The sequence below is a fragment of the Bos grunniens genome, chromosome 10, assembly GCF_055505025.1.
Source record: "Bos grunniens cultivar Pamir isolate PY7600 chromosome 10, Bosgru_T2T1.0, whole genome shotgun sequence".
NCBI lineage: Eukaryota > Metazoa > Chordata > Mammalia > Artiodactyla > Bovidae > Bos > Bos grunniens.
Window position 1 is genome coordinate 29,578,701 of NC_141174.1, and position 26,100 is coordinate 29,604,800.

The 26,100-nt window shown below is 37.9% G+C and overlaps 1 protein-coding gene and 1 long non-coding RNA gene across 3 annotated transcripts in view; one reads left to right on the forward strand and one right to left on the reverse strand.

The window, feature by feature from the left end:
- The window catches only part of LOC147364220 (uncharacterized), a 28,523-nt gene extending 23,967 nt beyond the window's left edge, over positions 1–4,556 (forward strand). The window contains exon 2 of the long non-coding RNA XR_015134219.1: positions 2,382–4,556. This is a non-coding gene — a long non-coding RNA (uncharacterized LOC147364220). The remainder of the gene's footprint in view (positions 1–2,381) is intronic.
- HIF1A (hypoxia inducible factor 1 subunit alpha) overlaps positions 1–23,599 on the reverse strand; it is a 44,708-nt gene extending 21,109 nt beyond the window's left edge. The window contains exons 1-4 of one of the 2 annotated variants that reach the window (XM_086320366.1): positions 23,266–23,599; positions 2,411–2,601; positions 1,897–2,042; positions 1,725–1,809 (exon numbers count right to left, since the gene is read on the reverse strand). In XM_086320366.1, coding sequence (XP_086176492.1) covers positions 1,725–1,809; positions 1,897–2,042; positions 2,411–2,601; positions 23,266–23,300 — 457 coding nt within the window. In that variant the 5' untranslated portion in view covers positions 23,301–23,599. Of the gene's footprint in view, positions 1–1,724; positions 1,810–1,896; positions 2,043–2,410; positions 2,602–3,915; positions 4,044–23,265 lie in introns of those variants that run through there. The other variant, XM_086320365.1, reaches the window with a different exon arrangement.
- Between the last annotated feature and the right edge of the window lie 2,501 nt (positions 23,600–26,100).

Genomic DNA, 26,100 nt, shown 5'->3' on the forward strand with positions numbered 1-26,100 from the left:
TGGTAACTTTGAGTCGTGAAAGAAAGATCAAATTATGATCCATATACTCTGCTTAAGGCACAGTTATGAAAAGACTTTATTTGCTAAGATTTGTAATGCACAAAGTACTTTTTTCCCAAATCTTGGAACATTTGATTATTTTTAACAATTCATTCCTAAAAGTTAAAGGTCCTAGTAGGTCTTTTTTACAGAGATGGGAATACCAGATCATCTTACCTGTCTCCTGAGAAACCTGTATGCAGATCAAGAAGCAAGTTAGAACCTTACATGGAAGAACTGACTGGTTCAAAATTGGGAAAGGAATACCTCAAGGCTGTATATTGTCACCCTATTTATTTAACTTATATGCAGAGTACATTATGTGAAATGCCAGGCTTGATGAATCATAAACTGGAATCAAGATTGCTGGGAGAAATACCAACAACCTCAGATATGTAGATGATACCACTCTAATGGCAGAAAGTAAAGAAGAACTAAAGAGACTCTTGATGAGGGTGAAGAGGAAAACAAAAAGGCTGGCTTAAAAACTCAACATTCTAAAAATTAAGATCATGGCATCCAGGCCCATCACTTCATGGCAAATAGAAGGGGAAAAGGTGGAAACAGTGACTGATTTTCTCTTCTTGGACTGCAAAATCACTGTGGACAATAACTGTAGCCATGAAATTAGAAGATGCCTGTTTCTTGGAAGGAAAGCTATGACAAACCTAGACAGCATATTAAAAAGCAAAGACATCACTTTGTCGACCAAAGTCCATATAGTCAAAGCTATGGTTTCTCCAGTAGTCATGTAAAGATGTGAGAGTTGGACCATAAAGAAGGCTGAGTGTCGAAGAATTGATGCTTTTGAACTGTGGTGCTGGAGAAGATTCTTGAGAGTCTCTTGGACAGCAAGGAGGTCAAGCCAGTCAATCCTAAAGGAAATCGACCCTGAATATTCACTGGAAGAACTAATGCTGAAGCTCCAATACTTTAGCCACCCGATGCGAGGAGCATACTCATTGGAAAAGACTGTGATGTTGGAAAGGATAGAAGGCAGGAGGAGAAGGGGACAACAGAGAAAGAGATGGTTGGATGGCATCACTGACTCAATGGACACGAGTTGGAGCAAACTCAGGGAGATAGTGAAAGACAATCTGGAGTGCTGCAATCCATGGGGTCACAAACAGTTGGACACGACTTAGCAACTCAACAACAACAACAAAAAATGCAAGGGCATCCGTAATATAATACTTTGTAACTGAACTATATAGTCTTCAATTATTATGAACAATCTAAGGGGTCAAATAAGCAGTTATGTTTTAAAATTTGGTTAACTTTTTCTTGGGCATTCGGAAGCTTGAACCCAAACTGGCACCTTAACTTTAATATTAAACTATGTAAAATTCTATTATTTGTATGGCTGACTTCCTTGCCTTAATGTTAATATTAAATTAACTTACTTGGTCCTGATTTTTATTTATTTTTCCATTTTATTTTATCAAGTCTTATATCTCTATAATTATTTACAGAATTAGATGGGCTTTTTTCAAAACGTAGGTATTTTTATGAAATTCCTAAAAAATAGAATAACAGATATAACAAAGAACAGAGTAACATTTTATTAAACATGAAATGAAGTTTTGCCTTAGGTTAGTACAATAGCAAAATTTTAAGATTAGTGATAGTATCCAATTAAGTAGAATCACCTGTCACAATAAATCAAACAAAAAACTTCTTCTCACCATTTCTGTGTGTAAGCATTTCTCTCATTTCCTCATGGTCACATGGATGAGTAAAATCAAACACACTGTGTCCAGTTAGTTCAAACTGTAAAAATAAACACATTTAAAAAATTAGACCTGTAACACAATCATAAACACATACAGAACAGCTCTTAATATGTGGGCATTTTACCTGAGTTAATCCCATGTATTTGTTCACATTATCAGAAATGTAAATCATGTCACCATCATCTGTGAGAACCATAACAAAACCATCCAAGGCTTTCAAATAAAAGCAATTCATCTGTGCCTTCATTTCATCTTCAATATCCAAATCACCTAAAAAAGGCACAAGAAGAAAAAATGGTTAAAATTTTATACTTAAATGATAGGAACAGAGACTAAATTTAGATTTGCCAGCTGCTTTTAATGATTATTTAAAGTAATGAAGCAAGGCAAACCACTGAAAAGAGAAGGGTCATGTCATTAAAAGTAAGATAAATATAGGTAGGTAGGTAAGTATGGCAAGAGTAAAAGAGGGGGAGGGAGGCCAATATCTTAACATTCCTGACTGAAGCTTTAAAAGCAGGTAACAAAAAGGATATCATGTTAAAGAAGTGAGAGTATGACCACCTTCTAAAAGTAATTTCCAATTTACTTTTGATTTCTAATTTTTAGACCTATCGTGTCCTTGTAAAACAACTCACCAGCATCCAGAAGTTTCCTCACACGCAAATAGCTGATGGTGAGCCTCATAACAGAAGCCTTATCAAGATGCGAGCTTACATTATGGGGGAGTGGCAACTGATGAGCAAGCTCATAAAAAACTTCAGACTCTTTACTTCGACGAGATCTGGCTGCATCTCTAGACTTCTCTTTTCGACGTTCAGAACTTATCCTATTTAACCAAAAAGGAGCAGGAGAGGAAAAAAAGACAAAACGTCAGTTTGCCTTTGCTTGAATAAAATTCATTTTACATTTTTCTTACCACGAAAAGATTAGAAGATGCCACGTAACTGTATAAAGATTTATTCTACTACATAAATGTATTTTTCAAGACAGCTATACAATTTTTTGGATTACTATAGACAAAAGGAACTCTCACAAGAAGTCCAAGATAAAGCTCTTCATCTCTCCAAACCAAGTGTTTCCTCCCTGGCACATCAAATTGGACTGGATGTTTTTGATTTGGTCAAAACCTTACAAGTAGCCTGTATATCTAAAGCTGTACTTTCATAGCCATTCACAAGTAGTCTTAGAGCTTTCTTACTCTCTCCCCTACCACACGAGCAATACAGACTATAAGCTCTAGGAATTTACATTAGCATCTATAATCAGCTACTGTTTTCAGGTTGCTTACTCCCTTAGCAGTCCCTTATCTTTACTGACACAAAAGGTACCAAATAAATGCAGGGGTATGGAAAAAAAAAAAGATGTGGCACAATACTAAAAATTTAAGAGAACAGGCCAAGAAAGATTACTGGTGAAGATGCATGCATGTGTGCTCAGTCGTGTCCGACTCTTTGTGACCCCATGGACTGTAGCCCACCAGGCTCCTCTGACCATGGTATTTTTCCAGGCAAGAATATTGGAGTGAGTTGCCATTTCCTTCTCCATGGGATCTTCCCGACCCAGGAATCAAACTTGAGTCTCCTGCATTGGCAGGTGGATTCTGTACCACTGAGCCACCTGGGAAACCCAAGAAAATTACTGAGGGTGTCAATATAATTATGTATCTTTAGGCAACTCTTCCAAGAATAAAACCAGTTAGAAAGATTTTCGTAAGTCATCCAAGCAGAACCATCTTTCTTTGCATCACTGTAGCATTATCTATTCCTCCTGACCCAGCTGAAGGTAGACAAGGCTAACCTGGTTCTGGCCTTAGCTGCTTCTTTAGTAGCTATTGTTTATTAATACCTACTACATGTCAAATATTATCCTGTACTACTTCTCTCAAAACAATCTGTAAATAGATTAAATATTATCCCTATTTTATATATTAGGAATCTGGGATTCATTAGGTTAAAAATAGCCATGCTGTAGCAGACAGGATTTGAATGTAGGTGTTTTCTTATTTACTTCTCTGCTCTTCCACAAGACTTTATCTTCTTAATGCAAAATGTGGCTTCTACCTCAAATAGCTGCTCTCCTATGACCCTCAACCTAATCCAATTAAGTCAATTATTTATTAAATGTTGAAAATAACCATTACCATTTACTAAGCACTGAGCAGTATGTTAAGGATCTTCCCAGCATTATTTCAGTTAATCTTCCTTATATTCTACGAACTAAGTACATAATTGCTTCCAGGTAAATCTCTTCGCCCTCCAGCAATCTGCAAAGCTACAAAGATTCAATCACAGAAGTAACATGCCCAAAAACAAGCAAGGTCCTCCTCAGAGTATGCTCCTGTTAAGCTGTATAATAAAAAGCGAAATTCTAGCATCTGCCTTGTGACAACAGTGGTGATAGTTTTAGCACTTGCTCAAGTTTGTGTGCTCATCTGACTTTTACACGTTCATAAGGCATGTGAATATTTGCTATTATCAGTAAGTGAACTTTGATAGAAAAAGTTCAATTCAAGCATCTAGATCAATTTAACTTGAGTATCTAGAGATTTAAGGTGAGCTATTAAAAAATATTACTACTTATAACTTGGTATTTGTGAATCAGGATTATCTCAATGCTGTAGAATTTTTTTAAAAAAACACAAAAATATATTACATGCTAAGGCTAACATGAAAATCTGACAATGTCCTCAGTCTAAAACTTCATTTTTTTATTTGCATTCACTGTTCTCATTGACTTTAAGTAGATGTTTTAAATGTACAATAATAAAAGTTTAACATCTCAGATACTGCTTCTCTCACTTCTTTACACTTATGGATTGGCAGGTAAGAGGCAGAAATGGCAGTGGGAAACAGATTCCTATCTGGTTCAAGTAAAATCAACAACAACAACAAAAGAGTGATAATCAATGATCTTATGATAAACATGGATATTGGTTCAAATGCCATATTTAGTCCAGGAAATCAGATTTTTACCAGAAACTTCCATCAGATTTACTAAGCCCTCTTTCATTTAATTACTCAACCAAATCTAAGCTACCAACAAATTACTGCCCAGCTGAAATACTTGGTGAAAAACAAATCCTTATATTACATATTATATGCTTTTAAAGGGCATCTGATCAAGCTAACCATCATGATGCATTATCTCCATACTTTTAGAAATATTTGTATTGTTCAGAACTTTGAAGATAATGATTGTCCAAGATATGGCAACTAAGTTTATAAGACAAATCCATTACAAATGACAGTTTGGAAAAAACATTTAAAGGACAACGTATAAGCTAGTGAAGACTGTGAGAACAGGAATTTGAGCATTAGCCAAGTTTTTAGAAAAAAAAAAATAAGCCTTATCAAAAAAGTAATATGATACCTCAAGAGTTGACAAACCTAAGTTAGATGAAGAAGGTGATGAAAATCAGTATATCTTCTATTCATAATCAATCTAGACATAAAGCAATCAGGAGACCTGTAATAAAGATTTAATGAAGAAATTTATCTGGTGTTTTTCACATGTGACTATAGGAGCTCTTAAAACATTTCTCAGGTTAAAACTAAAACTTCCAAAACTCTTAATAAAGTTTCAGCATCTGAACTGCCCAGTTTCTTGTCTACTCACAGGAAGGCTCTTTTTATCAGGTCATACCTCATAGAATTATAGTACTTCTGGTAGAACATGGAGTCTAGGTTCCACAAAGGAGAATCCTGTACTATTTACTTACTTATTCTTAGATGGCACAATACAACTTTTGTAGACCAGAACAGGCAGATTTTTAGCATGCAAATAAGGGCACCGTTTTTCTCTAAATTATAAATTCCATCTATGTTGTTTTTATTAAGTACAGATCAAGTAAAGTTCTGCCATTAATATGTCTGCATAAGGTGCCATTCATAATCTGATAGTCATGCTAGAAATCAGTCAAGAGTACAGTAAAAATTCGGTCTTTTGAATAGTTTGCTTACCCATTTCCATGACCATTTTAGAATCAATGTTTGAGTAAACCAGCAATACAGCTCAATCTTTGTGATACTCTAGTTTTCACATACTTATTATTTCATTATTATTTAACATACAGTACTGGACAAAAAGCTTACAGTTATACCTTCATATGATTTTGTATAGGAAATACATTTATAGCTACAGTCTTATTCAGTTTCTTGTGTACAGAGTTCATGAATAAGCAGTAGCCATTTTACAGAGAATGACAATTATTCTTCGGATTAGTAAGAATAAAAAATAATTGCATATGTTCATTCATCTGTATTGTCTACTAATTGCACAAGAAAGGCCTGTTGGCATTCCTAATTGTAAATGACTTTAAGAACTGAAGTTAGATCATAATCATTCAAAATGTTAACAGATGATCAGACATTTCTAATAAAGTTAATGTATAAATTTCTTAAAAATCAACTCTATTATTTGCTGCTTTAAATATTCTTTCTGACCTTGAAGGTACAAGTTGTTGTTTTGCACTTCTTGTGTAAGTATTTATATAAGATAGACATTCTGAAGTGAAATTCCATGATCTAAAGGATGTGGCATTTAAATTATCCTTTCCAAAACAGTCTGTTTCCATTTTTTTGTCTCTGCCAAACCACGAATGTGTGCATTTATTTGCCCATGTTTTCTGGGCATATTATTTCTGCGCATAATATATCAATATTATGGATCTTTTTTATCATTCTAATTTTTGCCAAGCTGTTAGGTAAAAATTGTGTATCTCACTGTTTTCACTGCCCAGTACTTCTTGATGTCTCCTCAGGTCAGAGGAAATACCAAGGAAATTTTCATTCTTTAGTTGGCATTTTGGCCTGCAGCTTTGAGTCTAAACATCTATACATGGTACATACTACGTACACATTGGTATTCTAAACGTTTTTCAACTATTAACTTATTTAACTTATTTAAACCTATATGCAGGTCAGGAAGCAACAGTTAGAACAGGACATGGAACAGACTGGTTCCAAATAGGAAAAGGAGTACGCCAAGGCTGTATATTGTCACCCTGCTTATTTAACTTCTATGCAGAGTACATCATGAGAAACACTGGGCTGGAAGAAGCACAAGCTGGAATCAAGATTGCTGGAAGAAATATCAATAACCTCAGATATGCAGATGACACCACCCTTATGGCAGAAAGTGAAGAGGAACTAAAAAGCCTCTTGATGAAAGTGAAAGAGAGTGAAAAAGTTGGCTTAAAGCTCAACATTCAGAAAACGAAGATCATGGCATCTGGTCCCATCACTTCATGGGAAATAGATGAGGAAACAGTGTCAGACTTTATTTTGGGGGGCTCCAAAATCACTGCAGATGGTGATTGCAGCCATGAAATTAAAAGACGCTTACTCCTTGGAAGGAAAGTTATGACCAACCTAGATAGCATATTCAAAAGCAGAGACATTACTTTGCCAACAAAGGTCCATCTAGTCAAGGCTATGGTTTTTTCAGTGGTCATGTATGGATGTGAGCGTTGGACTGTGAAGAAAGCTGAGCACCAAAGAATTGATGCTTTTGAACTGTGGTGTTGGAGAAGACTCTTGAGAGTCCCTTGGACTGCAAGGAGATCCAACCAGTCCATTCTAAAGGAGATCAGTCCTGGATGTTGTTTGGAAGGAATGATGCTAAAGCTGAAACTCCAATACTTTGGCCACCTCATGCGAAGAGTTGACTCATTGGAAAAAGACTGATGCTGGGAGGAATTGGGGGCAGGAGGAGAAGGGGACGACAGAGGATGAGATGGCTGGATGGCATCACCGACTCAATGGACGTGAGTTTGAGTGAACTCTGGGAGTTGGTGATGGACAGGGAGGCCTGGCGTGCTGCAATTCATGAGGTCGCAAAGAGTTGGACACGACTGAGCAACTGAACTGAACTTAAATTATTATATCATCACTGTATTACAGATAATGGAACGTGAACAGTTTACCCAAGTTTACGTAGTTAATAAATGGTAAGCCTGTATTCAAATAAGCAGTCTGACTCTAGAAACCATGGTATTAAATAACACTAGACTATGCTGCCTCTCAGAAACTTATTTTAATTACCAAGATAAGTACTTATAAGTCCAGACCATTATTATAAAGTTCAAAATTGGTTTCCTTCACATCTCCAAAGACATAAAGGGGAGGTACAGGGATTGGCTTTGGAATTTAGAACCTGATCCTCAACTATTCAGAGGAACTCTTTTCTGGAGTCTGCTTGTAAATCCAAACTTCTAATCGAAAGGCAAGGCCTCTTTCTGCCCCACTAACTACCTCTTAAAGCAAAACAACTTTTAATTGGTACTGCCAACCACTAAGGGGAGAGAATCAGTTATCCAATCTACCTCATATACTCTCACTAGACTTTATTTTTAATTTGTACAAAGGAGTATCTCTGTACTTAATTTGAATATCTTGTTGGTGTTTTATTTGCATAACATTCAGCTCCCCAAAGTAAAACCAATCTGCATACATACTTCAGGAGATCTGGCCAGGCATAAGCCAATTTCCAAGATACCTTATTTACATAAAGTACCATGAGAGAAAAGATGTAGAGAATCCCCCCCACCACCAAACACTTACTGAGCACTTACTATGTGCTAGGCACTGTGTACTGCTTTCACATACATACAATGCTTTCATTATATGTATTTAATTGTCATAATATTTTAGAGAACCAAAACACTAGATGGGAAGTGACCTTCCTGAACCTCAGAATAAACTTCATTCAAGAACTATTAATTCAACAAATATTTATTGAATATATATCAAGTACTATGCACTGTGTAGGAACTCGGAATATAGTGATAAGCAGAACAGAACTCATGGAACATAACCAGCCTCCCCCTTAGTCTACTAAAGTAGTTACTTAATGCAATATTCGCAAATGCCAGTCAAGGAGCATTGTAATTACCTGGGAAAGTCAACATTTCAAACTTCTGGGCTCTATCTTTGTAAATCTGATTCAGTAGATCTGAAGTAGAGCCCCCAAATCTGGGTTTTTTTAAACTCCCAGAATGTGCATTATACACAGTGAAATTTAGGAATCATTGACTGAACTAATCTTCACTGTCACATTCATTTAATGTTGCCCTCAAATTACTACCTCAATGATACTTTCAAAGTAAGAGCTCTGATATTATGTCCTTAAAATCCCATCAAATGTACACTTCACAAAGTCTAATTATTCAGGTGAAACCTTCCTTTAACTAGTTTTCCTGCCCATCTCTTCATCCTCATCATTTCCCACATTTCTTCAGCCACAGTGTAGTTACTCAGAAGCATAATACCTTATTCATTTCTGGCTCACTACTCTACTCTCTCTGCTGAGGTATCCTTCTCAATATGTAACTTGGTAAATTTATGTGAGAAACTCAAAATTCAATTCCATCATCATTTTGTCTCTGCATTCTGTCTTTCAAAACTGCTCCTCTCCCCTAGATCTGACCATTCTGGTTATTTTGCTATAATTATGTCCCTCTATAGTCCCTTAACGGAGAAGGCAATGGCACCCCACTCCAGTACTCTTGCCTGGAAAATCCCATGGATGGAGGAGCCTGGTAGGCTGTAGTCCATGGGGTCGCTAAGAGTCGGACACGACTGAGTGACTTCCTTTTCACTTTTCACTTTCATGCATTGGAGAAGGAAATGGCAACCCATTCCAGTGTTTTTGCCTGGAGAATCCCAGGGACAGCAGAGCCTGGTGGGCTTCCGTCTATGGGGTCGCACAGAGTTGGACACGACTGAAGTGACTTAGCAGCAGCAGCATAGTCCCTTAAAGCTTCTTGGAGGCAGGAAACTGCCTCATTCATTTGTGTTCTTAGTAGGCAATGTGCACAAGTGGCTTTAGTACTTTGCCCAAATCTGCTATTTGATTTGACTTCAGCACTGAATTTGTGCTTTACCAGCACTCCTATGATCCTATAGATTTACAATCATAATTAAACAGCATAACAATGTCAGCACTATGAACAAGGCATACTATTGGGATTTACTGTGATTATCCAGATATGCACTTTCAAATATAAGTAAGCATACTACACATAACTTAGAATGGGGGAAAAAGCTAAAAAAAAAAAAAAAAAAAATTCACTAAGCAGTATTAACAGTGAATAGCACCAATATCATCACCAAGGAAGAGTAAGTGATCTCAACAGAGGAGAGATTTAGAGCACAGGCAGAGAGCTGAGAAACTAGAATACCAACTTGCTAAAAAGAAACTTGAAGTTTAAGATTACTTCCCTTATCACTGCAATCTATGTCAGGAAAATGCATGACATATAGTTAATGTTGTTAACCACTTAAATCAACACCTTTATCACATTTATTTTATGTCATCCTAGGCCATCTGGAAACATGATCGCTGATTCACTTTGTTTTCTATATAATCTTTTCCAAGAGAGTCTTGTAATTATTATAATTCATGAAAATTTTCATTAAGTTGATTTCTAACCTCGTTTCCCACCCCCCAAGGGAGGGTTACCCTTAGACAAGTATTTTGTATTTATTATTAAAAGTATTCTTATTATTCCTGGAGGAATAAATGGCTACCCACTCCAGTGTTCTTGCCTGGAGAATCCCAGGGACGGCGGAGCCTGGTGGGCTGCCGTCTATAGGGTAGCACAGAGTCGGACACGACTGAAGTGACTTAGCAGCAGCAGCATAGCAGAAATTTAACAGGCTAGCCAGCAAATTTGAAAAATGAGAAAAACGTATTTTTAGTTATAACTACATATATATATATATCCCTAGCTATCTAGGTGGCTCAGTGGTAAAGAATCCGCCTGCCAATGCAGGAGACACAAGAGACCTGGTTTGATACCTGGGTCAGGAAGATTCCCCTGGAGTACGCAATGGCAACCTACTCCACTATTCTTGCCTAGAAAATCTCATGAACAGAGAAGCCTGGCAGGCTACAGTCCATGGGGTAGCGAAGAGTCGGACATCACTGAGTGACTGAGCATGCACGTACATACACACACCACAACTATGTTTGTCAGGCAGAACACTGAACTGAGTGAGCAGTAAAATTGCTGGGAGAACAAGATACAACTGCTGGGAATAAGAAGCTAGAGGTGATAACTCAATGATAAGTCAGTAATAAAGTGTGTGCACAGTAAAACCAGTAACTTTTCTTCAAAAAGATCAGAGCGTAATTAGGCTTTGCATGTGTGCTCAAGTAGTGTCCAACTCTTTGCGACCCCATGGACGGTAGCCTGCCAGGCTCCTCTATCCGTGGGATTTTTCAGGCAAGAATACTGGAGTGGATTGCCATTTCCTCCTCCAGGAGATCTTTCTGACCCAGGTATGGAACCCCTGTCTCCTGCATCTCCTGCACTGGCAGATGGATTATTTACCATGGAGTAAAGATGATTACATGAAAAATGTGACAATGGTGCAATGTTTTTTCAGTTCTCTGAAATAATTTTTTATAAGTCAGTTCTGAAAACTCTTTAATCAATGTCACAAACATCAAAGCATCAAGATTCACTCTCCGTAACAGCTGTGATTTAACAGCTTTCCCAAAATTCTATCACCTACTCTACCACTCTTCTCCCTTTGCATTACCTCCCTTCTCACCTTGTAAATTCCTTTCCATTTCCCTTATCATATGCTTTCTGATAGTAACAGAACTGAGACTGGTAATCAAGGTCAGTGACATTAAACTTTACACATGCGTATATTCAGAAAAACGTGTCCTTTTTATTATCTTTATTTATTTGGGTTTTCTTTAATCTAACTCAGCAATATTTTATATAAATATTTTATAGGTCTTGCATCTCTTTTTGCCAAATTTATCCCTAAGCATTTCATAATTATAATTTTTAAATGGTATTTTAAATTTTAATTTTTGATTCTTTGTTAGTTTATAGGACAAGTAGAAAGAAAAATCGGTAAGGATATAGAATTAAAAAAAAATTTTTTTTTGATGTGGAGCATTTTTAAAGACTTTGTTGAATTTGTTACAATATTGCTTCCATTTTATATTTTAGCTTTTTAGCCCTCAGGCATGTGGGATCTTTACTCTCTAACCAGGGATCGAACCTACAATGCCTGCATTGGTAGGTGAAGTCTTAATCACTGGACCACCAGGAAAGTCCCAGAAAAATGTTTCTTTAATTATTTGCTTAAAATATAACAAGATACATTTCTCATATAGGAGGAGGAAAACACATGTATCAGAACAAAGGTATATACACAGAAATCATATCCTGAAGATTTTTCCTATTAGTTCTAAACCCTGACCATGATGAAGTTTCTGAAAATAATGACAAAAGAGAAGCTCTTCTGAAGCCTTGGCTTGATTCTCCACCTACACTAATCCATCCTGTCCAATGTTACAAAATAAATTTTCAACTAACTCTCTGATCCTGTTTGTCTATAAAAAGAGGATAAATAACACTATTACTAAGCAGCAGCTTTCAGATTCCACCTAGAAATAATGCCCCTGTATTTAATATGGCCTATGCCATTCCACAAATCAGAACTTAACATAGAATTTTTAAATTAAAATATAAAGAAATTTAAGGATGTTTTTACTTAGGAATAGAAGAAAGAGACGCAAGTACCTTCAGATATTTGAAAAGGATGTCATACAGAAGGCAGATTTATGCAATTATGCAAGGTATGCAGTTTCAGAGAGTAACAAGTGGGAGTTAACATGGCAGGCTTTGCTCAATAGAGTGAAAGTAGTGCTGAAGGTAAACTCTGAGAATTTCAGGTTTTTATTCTTATTTTGGTGGCAATGTAAGAAAAAAGGGGAAAAAGCATGTTCTGGATCATCTAGAAGATCTCTATAAGGTCTCTATTCTTGCTACAAACCTTCTATGTTTGAGGTTGCTATGTTTCTGATCAAATTGGTACCAAACAATCACTAAAAGGAACAGGGTTACATTTTTAAATCTGGTATAATCATGTTGAGGTCACATGCATTGGAGCAGGAAATGGCAACCCACTCCAGTGTTCTTGCCTGGAGAATCCCAGGGACGGGGGAGCCTGGTGGGGTCTATGGGGTCGCACAGAGTCGGACACGACTGAAGCGACTTAGCAGCAGCAGCAGCAGCAGCAGGCACTTCTCAAAGGTTTACAAGTATTACTTTGCTCCAAAAGAGATCTAAACATTAGTTGGTATTGAGAAATATTGGGATAAAGAACTTTCTAACATTTAAAGCTGCAAAAATGTGCTTTTTGTGTCTCTAAGAAAATTCTTCGGCTCCAAAATCACTGCGGACAATGACTGCAGCCACGAAATTAAAAGACAATTGCTCCTTGGAAGAAAAGCTATGACAAATCTAGACAGCGTATTCAAAGGCAAAGAAACTATTTTGTCAACAAAGGTCCGTCTAGTCAAAGCTATGGCTTTTTCCAGTAGTCATGTATGGATGTGAGAGTTGAACCATAAAGAAAGCTGAGCTCTGAAGAACTGATACTTTTGAACTGTGGTGTTAGAGAAGACCCTTGAGAGTCCCTTGGACTACAAGGAGATCAAGCCAATCTAAAGGAAATCAATCCTGAATAATCATTGGAAGGACTGATGCTGAAGCTGAAGCTTCAATACTTTGGCCACCTGATGCAAAGGGCTGACTCACTGGAAAAGACCCTGATGTTGGGAAAGATTGGGGGCAAGAGGAGAAGGGGGCAACAGAAGATGAGATGGTTGGATGGCATCACTGACTTAATGGACATGAGTTTGAGCAAACTTACGGAGATAGTGAAGGACAGGGAAGCCTGGCATGCTGTAGTCTATAGGGTTGCAAAAAGTCGGACATGACTGAACAACTGAACAACAAAGAAAATTCTCAGAGTAGATTGGCAAATTTGTAAACACAATTATAGAGGATATTCCTATGATGGTTGATATTAAATTAATAATACTTAAATCCTAAAGTCAATTATTTTGCAAGAATCTCAAACCTAAAATCACACTGTACTAAAAAATAAAAGATGGAACACATAATAAATGAATCAATTAACACCAAAAACTGAATATTTAACTATGGCCTGAGCCATCAACAGTTCACTTCTCTGCTTAACAAATAAGATGCACAAATATCTGCTGAATAAATGAATGTGCAATAATCTGTAGGCCATGGTGCTTAGGTATTAAGAGTAGTGGTCTAGGGCTGAAAAAAATTTTTGAACCATTGAAATAAATCAATTCATTATCCAAGAAAATATCCCTTCCTCCACTCCTAATGAAGGCTCTACTGATTTGAAACATAACATTTAAACATTTTAGCTATGTTACTGCAAAGGTAGGCAATTTCCAACTCTTCTCTGTAAACAGACTAAATAGACATTTAATGAAATTTTGACCCCCAAAATGCATGGAAAAGTAGGCTTTCTTAATTTTCCATCCTCTAACAACCAAATAAATAAACTTCAGAGTATTTTTCTTCCTTTACTATTACCACTGTAGAAAATGATTATTTAGAATGTCTGTACAAAAAAGTATGTCCATGTAATTTTCAAAGGCCAAACATTGATAGAAAAATACCAATGTAGAGGAAAAGCAGCACTAACTATTCTTACCACTATTATAAGTTCACTGATGGTTTCGCTCAAAAGGACATCAGCCTTTGTCAGATTGTCCTAAAGAAGGCTTGACGGATTCTAAATAATACCATGAGATTTCAGGGAAGTGGAACTCTTCTGAAAACAACTTAATAAATATAACTGTATGAATACAATTATGGTTCCCAGTTTATTAAGCCCTTACTTTATGCCAGAACTGTTTTGAGTGCTCCACATGGGTTAATATCTTGTTTGTCCTCACAACAATCCAATCAGGCAATTATTCTTATCCTAATTTACATATGAACAAAGTGAGCCCTAGAGAGGTAAAGCAACTTGTGCGAGATCACACAACTGAAGGAGCAAAGCAAGCAGCCAGCCTCTAGAGCCAAAGCTCTTAGCCAGTAGTCAGTCATTATGACATTTCTCTTAAAGAAATGAAATGAAAACCCTAGTCCAGAGAAGAGATTTTAAGCTTCCCCAAAGGCACACAGCAAGAACAGTTGTAGACTGAGGAGGCTTGAAAAAAGACTCTGTAGCATATGAATTCAGGCACTTTGCAACAAAAACCTATAGCTCATTCATTAGGATACCAGCACTGATCAAGAGTCCTTTATAAAGAGATAATTAATAATCTACATCAAGGCAATCAAATAATATACAAAACGATATTTGACTCATGTAATCAGAGAACTCCACTGACATAGTTAAAAATAATGGTCCAAGCAGGGCAAACTGGAATTCATCCAGGAGACTGATATGTAGACATGTAGATACTAGAAGACAGAGGGAGTTTTTCTTCTTTTTCCTTTTTATCCTCACAAACTGTATGGAGGCAAGCATGGGAATGCTTAGTGGCCATATTTCATACCATATTAATAGAATGTCGGTGGCAGAATGAGGCAACATGCAAATCAAGCAAAATATAAACCAAGTAAAATTCAAGAGAAAGCCTGAGATGACATTTTAAGGACATCACTTAAGATACTGGGTCTAGCTGTCCCTTAAACCAAAGCCAAATTGTGTGAGCTAGTAACAGGCTCCCCATCGAGCCTCCGAAACTAGTTTGAGCTGTGTTTCATCACTTGCAATAAAAAGAATCCTAATATACTAACAAACAGCCAGTGTTTCATCTTAAAAACAAACTTTAATGATGATCAAGTATAAGAAAAGGGCACTCTCAAATACTGCTAGAGAATATAAACTGATCTAAACTTACTAGATGTTTAGAGTAGATTGTAAGAAATGTTTGCTAAAGATGAAACAAAAGTAGATATCTTCCACATTTACCTAGCTGATTTTCCACAACCATACACATATGCGTCTTAGTAATATAAACTTTTAATTTGGTGTTCTGCATATAGGAAAGTACCTGATGGCTCTGTCAGTAAGGACTCCACCAGCAATGCAGGAGACCTGGGTTTGACGCCTGGGTGGGGAAGATGCGCTGGAGAAGGAAAAGGCAATCTACTCTAGTATTCCTGCCTGGTGAATCCCAGGGACAGAGGAGCCTGGTGGGCTACAGTCCATCAGGTTGCAAAGAGTCAGTCGTGACTGAGCAACTAAGATACACACACACTGCATATATAGAATTAGTTTTTAAGATATCTTAAGATAGGGTATTGAGTTATTTTCAAGGCTTGTACATGTTGCTGCTGCTGCTGCTAAGTCGCTTTAGTAATGTCCGACTCTGTGCGACCCCTGAGACGGCAGCCCACCAGGCTCCCCCGTCCCTGGGATTCTCCAGGCATGTTACATAGCTATATTCATTAACACAGTGTGTTTTCTGATCTGGTATTAATCAATTCAGTTCAGTCACTCAGTCACATCAGACTCTCTGTGACCCCATGGACTGCATGCAGCACGCCAGGCTTCCCGTTCATCACTAAACTCCTGGAGCCTGCTCAAACTCACGTCTATCGAGTTGGTGATGCCATCCAACCATCTCATCCTCTATCGTCCCCTTCTCCTCTGGTATTAATAAACAGCATAAATATTTAAGTGACAAAAAAATTAAAACTCAAGATTCAAGAATGTTCTAAAGTAGCACAAGAGATGCAGATGCCCCAGCATAAGAAAAATTCCTATGAAAAGAGCAACATGGAAGAGCAATGATGACTTCCAAAAAATCCTCTTAAACTCACTCTCTGCTTTCTTTGTTCACTCAGTTATTCTCATTGTTTATTTATTCATTCAAATACTTATTAAGAGGTCACTGGATACCAGTAATCTCTTTTACATTACAAGTTTCAAGTTAGGTCTATTTGTGACCTTGTTCATTGAAACGTTTCCATTTCACAACTGAAAAAAAGAGGAAGGAATCACTTTAAAGAAATTTGCTTAGCATCTGAATTCTCAAGAAAAGATCTATAAGATCTATATGTAAGAACAGAAATACACTCAACTCAAAGATTTAAACGTTCTGCCTTTAAACTTTATGTTTACCACAGTATGATTCATTTGGAAAAATAAATTCTCACAAACTATTAGAAAAAGTGGAGAAGCACATGGAAATGTCACTAATAAGGGGAAACTCAATATTAACTAGTAGTCATTTTAAATACTGTAACTTCAAAACCAATAGGTAGAACTACAGTAGAACTACAAGAACTACAGTGAGTTATATTCCATTACTAAATTCTGTCCCATTTACGAAACAATAAATTTTGAAAATCATACTTGGGAATAATCTTTATGTTTAATATTATAACCAAGTGAAAATTTTAAATGAAGACACTCATAACAGGTGAGATCACCAGAGCAAAGAAAACATAACATCTAGAGAATAGTTTTCTAATAAAAGTAAGTCACTTCAATTATTGGTTTAAGTACTTTAAAACAAAGTTACTAATGAAATGGGGCTTTAGCAACAATGTAACAGGTAGAGACCATTTTAAACACTAAATACTTCTCTGAGAAAGTACTGGTACATCAAATCTTTCAAAGTCACTAGAAAAACTTAATTCTCTTTTCACAGATGCTTAACCTCACTTCTGATAAAGCTTCTAGTGGCAACTGTTCTCTGTTGTTTTAAGTTGGTTAATTATCCACAAACAAACCCTTAAAAACACAACCACTTCAACATATCCATTATGATGGCTACTGTCATAAAAACAAAAGAATAACAAGTGTTGGGAAGGATGTGGAGAAAACAGGAACCCCTGTGCACTGTAAGTGGAAACGTAAATGGTGCGGCCACTGTGGAAAACAGTATAGGCAGCGCCTTAAACAATTTAAAAGAAGAGCTATCACATAATCCAGCAATCTACTTCTGGGTATATATACAAAATAACTGAACACAAGATCTCCAAGAGATATTTCCACACCCATGTTCATAGAGTCACTATTCACAATGGTCAACAAGTGGTAGCAACTGATAATAGAAATTTTCACGTATTGACCTATGAAGAAATCATTCTGGCTGTACATGAGTTAACTTAAATTTTATGCTAACTAGAACAGACTGTGGTTTACCAAATATACACTGTACATATGCTTCAGTTATTTAAAAAAACAAAGGGGGGGGGGGCACACTGACCAGAAGTATGATTTCAGTTCTTCATTTTGCCTTGTGCTTGTTTTTTCATCTTTCCTTGCTCTTTACCATTTGCTTTCTATGGTAAATGGTGTTTTCTTTCATCCACTGATTTAAAAGTTATGTCTATTTTTGTTCTACAAGTGATTTCTTCAATTAAAAAATATATTTGGGGGAAAAAAAGATTAAATGCCTCCCTTTGGGATGCCAAAGCTGGTACTTCTTGGATGATAAGACTCCCTTCCCAGGTGCCAAGGCCATACTGACTCGCTGTGTACATGCTGATCTGTTGTGGTTTTTTTTTTTTTTTTTTTTTGAAACCTTGTATCAATGTATCCCTATTGTTCTGACAAGACATAAACTGTGCTGAAACCATGCTTCCCCAGAGCAATTTCTCAGAGTAATCTAGGAGGCTGTCTTCTGGGCTACAGTCCTCAGTTTGGTTCAAAGAAAACCCTTTTCTATTTCTATTATAGATTGTTTATTGATTATTTTTGTCAATATTATCTAAGTGTCCACTGAAAGATGAAAGGATAAACAAAATGTGTTATACATTATTCAGCCTTAAAAAGGAAGAAAGTTTTCACACATGCTACAACATGGGTGATCTTAAGGACATTATATTAAGTGAAATAAGTGAACTGAAAATTTCTCAGTTGTGTCCGACTCTTTGTGACCCCATGGACTGTAGCCTGCCAGGCTCCTCTGTCCATGAAATTCTCCAGGCCAGAATACTGGAGTAGGTAGCCATTTCCTTCTCCAGGGGATCTTCCCAACCCAGGTCTCCCGCATTGCAGGTGAATTCTTTACCATCTGAGCCACCAGGGAAGCCCCAGTGAAATAAACCAGTCACAAAATGACAAAAATTGTATGATTCTATTTATAAGAGGGATTTAGTAGTCAAACTCAAAAAAACAGAGCAGAATGATGGTTGCCAGAAGGTAGGAAGAGGGGGAAATTGGGGATAGTTGTTTAATAGTTAAGAGTTTCAATTTTACAAGGTGAAAAATTCCGGAGATTGGTTATACGACAATGTGAATATACATAACACTACTGAGTTGTACATTTAGAAATAGTTAAGATGGGAAATTTTATGTTGTTTTTTAAAACCACAACTTAAAAAAACCCCTAATCATTTTAAAAGTTATGGGAGAAAAATGTCATATGAGGTAATCACTTATAAATGTTTTTATATAATTAATTTTATATTTTTTCTAAAAGAATCATATCTGGCAAAGATATGTTTATTATTTTTTACTGCAGAAAACACAACTTTTAATATAAAACTCAATGCACATACAAAATACTTAATTTTTTGATGCTCTAAGAAACAGAGATACAATTATTTTTAAAATCCCAAGGCCTATAACAAATTTAAAAATTATCATTATACTTTTACCAAAAATAGTGAGCAACAAGAAGATTGGCTTATCTAAGTTTCAAATTCTTTTTTCTAACCCTCTAGTTAAGCAGAAAACATACACAACACATACATCACAAACAGCAGAAGGCTGAGTATAAAATCCACCAACTTGGATAATCAGTCCCAATGTTTACAAAAGAAAAAAGAGAAAGAAAGAAACAAGGGGAAAAAAGAGCATTCTTCTTATGAATTAAAATCAGTTTCTTAATAGAAAACTAACCCAACACCACATTTAAGTCAGTATTTTCTCCTACTTGGAAAATCAGACCTATGTTAATAATCTTAGACAAGGAAAGAATATAGTACTTTAAATATCTAAATGTTTTAAAATTATATTTTAAGAGGACAAGTCTATACACAAGCACAATAATCTAACCCAAATCTTTAACACCCATGCATGGTAAGGTTTTTACTTTACCACCAAACATAAAGACTGTTATAAGCTCTTCTGAAAAAAAGTCAGTTGAGAGACTAATCCCTCAGCCTTCTACACACCATTCCTAACATACAACAATAGAATGTCACCACAAAATCTTTACCTTGAGCCCAAACCCCAATAGAGTTGCAAAGACAGTGAACGTCAATAGGTAGAAAGACTGGATATTATCTAAACTGCACAAAATGCTTCATAGTGGACTACAGTAATGAACTACCACACTTAATCTAAAACAACGTGGTAGTTCAGTAAACAGATACATGTGGAAGAGTGCACTAATATAAATATTATACAAATTGAGCTACAAAAACCAGTTAAATAATACAGACTTTACGCTTTGCCTTGAGATAAAGCCAATGATCTTACCTCTGGACAAATTCATAAGTAAAGGACAGTTTTTCTACTATGTAGACTCATATGTTTTACCACACTTATTTTATCAACTCATCATATTTAGGAAATATTAATATTTACAAAACTGTCTACTCCAAACTGGCATCAAGACAAAAAAAAAAAAAAAGGTTTGTTACTGCCATTTGTAAGACTGCAGTGCCTTGCACATACCCTGCTAAAATGAACTGTCTGACTAGTATATGTGATTATGACTCCAGTCTCTGAAGTCCACAGAAAATTTTTAGTAGCCTATTTGGGGAGGAAACAAGGGGGTAAGGAAATGTGAAAAAAGGGGGCCTATGGTAGACACTAGATTACATGCTCAAGAATACTTGATGCTAGATGCCAACATAATTCAGGTACTGTTTTAACTAAAAAGAATCCCTTTAGACTTCTGGGTCCAATGACAGTCTTTTCATTTTTAGGAAATAAAAGAAAGTAGGGAGAAGAGGACATAACACAAATAGCTGGAAGGACTTGCAAAACAAACAAAAAAGTGTTTAAGTGTTGTGGAAGTTCAAATTAAAACTTTAACAAGTAACATCTACTTTCAAGTATATAATGTTAACCAAGACTCCTAAACCAAACACTAGGCATTATCTCATTTAATCTTCTCAATAACCACTAAGATGGCTGCTATTATTATCATCATTTCAAAAGGAGGAAATAGGCTCAGAAGCATTCAGTAATAATAACTTGCCCAGGCTCACAAAGCTAACAAGTAAAAAGCTGGACTCAGAGGTGTCCGGTTCAAATCTTAAGCTCTTAACCAGCAGGCAACCTCTTCAAAGAGGAAATCAAAGTAAAACTGTAACAAGAAAAATGTTCACTAGTGAATGAGAGGTTCTTGATTTTTAATGACCAAAGTTAAGAAGTTAAGGAATATCCATTCTCAGAGATTTTACTTTAATGATACAGCTATGTTTTGAAAACTCTGAAGGAATCTGCCCTGAAACCTAAAAGAGAACAATGAACCTCTTGACATTCCACTGAAATCTAAAATTCAATATTAATGTGCTATTAAATCCAATCCCTGTTACTAAGCAGTCAATGTGAAATTTCCTATGGGAAATCTATTATAACCATACCCAACTTCTGTTCTGATTTCTTCTAATCCTTTAGCTTTTGAATTTCCTAGCCCTCCTTTAGAAAAAGACAAATTTGTCTCCCCCACCTGCTCATTTAGTGGAAAAATTCTAAGGAGAAAAATCTCTGCCCCTCGATCTCCCAGTTTTCTTTTTTAAAAGTTTTAAAATTGTTAGTTAGAAAAGGATAAAAAAAAGACCTCTTTAACAAACAGCACCTATAAGTTGTTGAGTACCATTTTTGTGTTTAACTTAATTTACCAGTTATAACAACTTCTGTAATAAGAAACATTAAATCCAATTCAAGTTTATGCTAAATTTTCAAATGAGAATATTTTGCAAATAAATGGGACTGAGGAAAATTAAGAACTGGTTTAGACTTGGGAGTGAAGCACAGTAGGTAATTAATTCATTTATATTAAAGCTGCTTATGCTCGTCTCAACTTATGAACTGCAAAGAAGATACAAGTACAATAAGGCCTACAAAAAGGGACTGAATGGTGCATAACTTCATGTACAATGTTAAATATGTTTTAGCACTAAGGACAGAATATTGACAATACACTGAGGTGATGTGCCTTAGGTTTACAGCAGCCTCATCATTTCATCAAAAGCCTGGTAGTCACCTCTACAAAATTAATTAATTCCTGGCAACTCTTGGAATTAGGTCTAGATCTGTTTACTCACTTTTTAAATTTTATACACGCTTTCTCTGGTGTATACAAACTGAGAACTTATCATTCTATTAGAGAAAGACCAAAAAAGAAGCCACAAAATCGCAGGAACATAAACAAGTTTATCTTCTGCTGATACTGATTAGGGCACTTAATCTGTCCCAGAAGAGTGCAAGGACTTAACAGTAAAGCCAGCCTACTAACCAGAACTCTTAGCATAAATCTTCAATTCCTTAAAATAATTTCCTCAAAGGTTAAAATACCAGAGTGGACCAAAAGGTGGGGGGCCACGGCGGGGGGTCGGGGTGCGGGGGGGCACTTAATTCCACTGGTTGGACTCACAATTCTTAATCCTATAATGTACCAGTTAAGACTCAAACTTCGAGGTGTTTTTAAAACTTGCATTAAGTTCTAACAAGATGGTTATTTATTTACTTCGCGTATATTTTAATATACCTCAATTTCAGAAAAATCAGTCGGGTCAATCTAAAAACTTCGTAACATTTTAGTGCTACATTTCATTTGCTCTGATCATATATCTATATACGCCGCCCCCCCCCCCGAACCTCATTAAAAGTGTTTGCCTGAATTTAGCCATCCGCTACGTTTTCACTAAGATATTTTCAAGAATGAATGAAACATATAATTCACTTATAACATCTGGGCTCTCATGACAGGTGATAGAAACACAGGTATCCAATTCTGATATTCTCATTAAAATGTTACTATTTCTCAAAATTCCCGTTACTCCGAGTCTTGCTCTAGGCAAGTTTTTCAACGCGATTAAAACAAAACCAAACCAAACCTGCACGTGCAAACGAAAAAGTTAGCATCCCAGGCCATCGCGGCAAATCCCTAATGCACAAAGGCAAAGTCACCCGCCTGGCCGGACAACCGCAGAGCAAGATCTCACCCAACCAACCACGCGAGCTCCTAGGTCGGAAACCCAGGGCCCCGAACCCATACCGAAGCCAGGACCTGCGTGCAAGGGCCGCCCCGGGGCCGAGTTTTCAATGGAACAGGAGAGGATGGGGGCGGGAAGGAGCGGAAGCTCGGGTGCAAGTGGCGGCGACCAAGCTGCGGCTCATTTCTCTTCCCGGGGTTTTCAGGCTGGGGGAAGTCCACCCGGAGCAGGGCACGCGGCAGGCTGGGGGTTTGAGGCGGGCAGGGAGGGCGATGCGAGGCCCGGGCTGCCGGGAAATGAGGCGAGCAGGGCCCAGCCCCCGGCCCCCGGCCCCTGAAAGCACTTTAGACGCGTCTCCCACCCCCACGACAAGATGGCGACGTGGACAGTGGGGAGCCGGGCCGGCGAGGCTGGGGGAGAAAGAGAGGAGGGGAGAGAGGCAGAAACAAAAAGGCGGCCCCCCGGAACGCGGAGGCCGGCCCGCGAGCCCCCGGCGGCGGGCGGGGGCGCCGGGGGGAGAAGGCGGCCGGCGGAGGGGAGTGGGCTTACTTTTTCTTGTCGTTCGCGCCCCCGGCGCCCTCCATGGTGAATCGGTGCCCGCGATGCCTTCACGGCCCGCGGCCCCCAGGCTCGCTCCGGCCTAAGCGCTGGCTCCCTCCACACGCGGGGAGGGGAGAAAAGGCACGTCCAGAGGTGGGGGGTGCGAGGCGGGAAACCCCTCGTGAGATCAGAGGAGGGAGAGCAGACGGCAATCGCAGAGGTCCAACTCCGGCTCCGAAGAGCCTCCCCAGGGGCAGCTTGTCAGGGCCCGAGCCGACGCACTGGCCAAAGCGGCGGCGAGGGCGATCCTCGCGTCCCCTCAGACGAGGCGGTTCTGTGCACTGAGGAGCTGAGGCAGCGGCAGGGGGCGGGCAAGGGCGGAGGCGCGCTCGGGGGCGCGCGCGCGGAGGGGAGTGTTGGGGGCGCGCGCCCCCGCGGAGCCCGGCGCGCGCTCACGCAAGCCCGCCTCACCTGAGGGGGAGGCGGGTTCCTTGAGAGCCAATGGCGAGGGACGCAGGCGGCCAGTCCCCACCCCAGCCCACGTCTGTCTCAGCCAATCAGGAGGCGGTCAGCTGAGGCACAGCTGGGACGCGCTGCCGCGCTCACGTGCTCGTCTGTGTGCCGCTGCGGAGGCAAGAGAAAGGAGATGGGGTGCGGCCAGACTGGGTCTGGGGACTCTGCGCCTTCTCCTAGAGAAAGCAGTGGCTGGCTTTGGGAGGCGCTGCTGAGAAGGGATTTCGGTGTTTGGGTCTCAAGCCTGCCTCACACTTCCTGCTGTCGGTGCAGCAAGTCTCCAGCTCTCTTTCTTTTCGGCAGCTGTGCTGTGCAGAGTTGCCGCCCGCTCTTCCAAGTCCCAGTTCAGAAAAGCAGACTTTTTTGCGTCGTGGCAGCAAACCCTGGTCCTTCTACTCAGATGTGTTACAGTGGGGTCTTTCTTGCCAGGTTACCCAACCAAGCCATGTCACCGACCGCACCCTTTGCCATATAACACTAGGGTACTCTCTTTATCTCTTTATTAAGTTTCTCTGTGATGAAGTTTGATTCCTGAGTAAATACGAATGCAAATATAAAATAAACAAGCTCCTCTTGCTGTAAGCCTCTCAAGGGGAGTAGTTAAGGCAGCGGGAACTCAAAATCTGAAATTATTTTAAGCAATACAAATAGGCGTAAGTGACTTTAATAAAAGTATAAACCTGAATTTCAAGGTGGGGGGAGTAGGAAAAATGGCTTTAGGTGGACAGTTATATTCTTGTTGCTTTTAAAAGAGTAGAAAATAATCTTAGATGGATTTACAAAAAGACGAAGATGACCCTTAATTTGAGACTTACCACCTTGAATTGAGATCACCGTGTAGACAGGAGAGAAGGAAGGAAAACCCTTCCAAGACTTAAGCAGGAGACCTGCACCAGAGTTAACTCAGTGGCAGCAGTATTGCCTGTTTGCTAACATGATCTTGCAAGCTTCTGGATAAGACTAAATCACTACTTGGCTTTTGAAGCCTACTTTTCAAGCCTATCAGTCTTTGAAATGAAAAAGAAATGTGTTTTGAGTCCAACAAAGGAGCACTGCACACGTATCTCCAGTTTGACAGTAGATTATTTTACTTCTCACCTTTGCCTTGTTAGTTATATTGCTACAATCTGGCTTCAGATTATAAATTAATGTGGATATCTGAGTAAATTTCAATTATATTGTCATGTAAAAACAATGGTCTATGTAACAATGGTCTACATAGATTAAACTCTAATAAGACAAAAATCAATTCACATAAAACCTATTTTTAACTCATCAGCAAACCCATAGAGATAGGATTAAAGATTGATCTTAATGCTACTCCACCCCCCCAAGATCTACAACTCTGAATGACATGCCTTCTTGAAAAGTAAAATGGGAAATGCCTGAAAAAAGGAAAGGACCAAAAATTACTCATGTTTTCCTTCTTAATTGTGAAAAGAATGACTCTGTAAATTAACAGTTGTTTAATTTAATGTTCTAAAAACTCAGTGTTAAGAACACTGATTCCAGAGTTAAGAGTGAGCTTAAGTACCAGCTCTGATACTTACTAACAAGTCATGTAACTTGTGCCTAAGTTTACTCATTTATGTCTAAACCACAGAATCAGGGCATGATTAAATGAGATAGTACATGTAAAGTACTTAGAACAATACCTGGCACATAGTAAACTATCAATAAATGTTAGCTATTAGTATTGTCAGGGTTGTGTTTTCATTATTCTTATCATTATTATTACCTCCAAATTTGTGCCACTGCTAGTGGTAATTACTTGGGCTTCTACCAAAGGTTAGCAAGTTTTAACTATCCAAGACTGCCTATTATGTTAATATACATTCACATATATTCTTTGTTTTCAACTGTGAAACTGCTCACAGTGTTCCCACACTTGTATATGAGCATGATTGCAGAGATCTTCAACTATTTCCTTTTTTATTTTACTGGTAAGAAATTCTCTCTGGCCAGTGATCATACCTGAAGGGTATAGTGTTTATTACAACAACAAAAAAGTGAGCCTTTTGTAATATCAAATCTAAGTCATTTTTTAAAGTTTACAGCAGAATGCTAATCCAATCAGCAAATATATTTTTGAATAGTCATTACATTTACTCAGAGTTTACTTTTCCTTTCAAAAATATATAAAATACAGTATTTTATGTGTGTGTGTATGTATATTTGTGTTTACCCACACATGTGAACTTGGAAAGCAGTAATATTCAGCTTGTATTTTCACATAATCAAAAAGGAGCTAAATAGTATGCCCTAAATTAATCAATTTTGTTAACTAACAATTCTAAAAAGCAAAATGTCCTATGGGGTAAAATTTTAAAT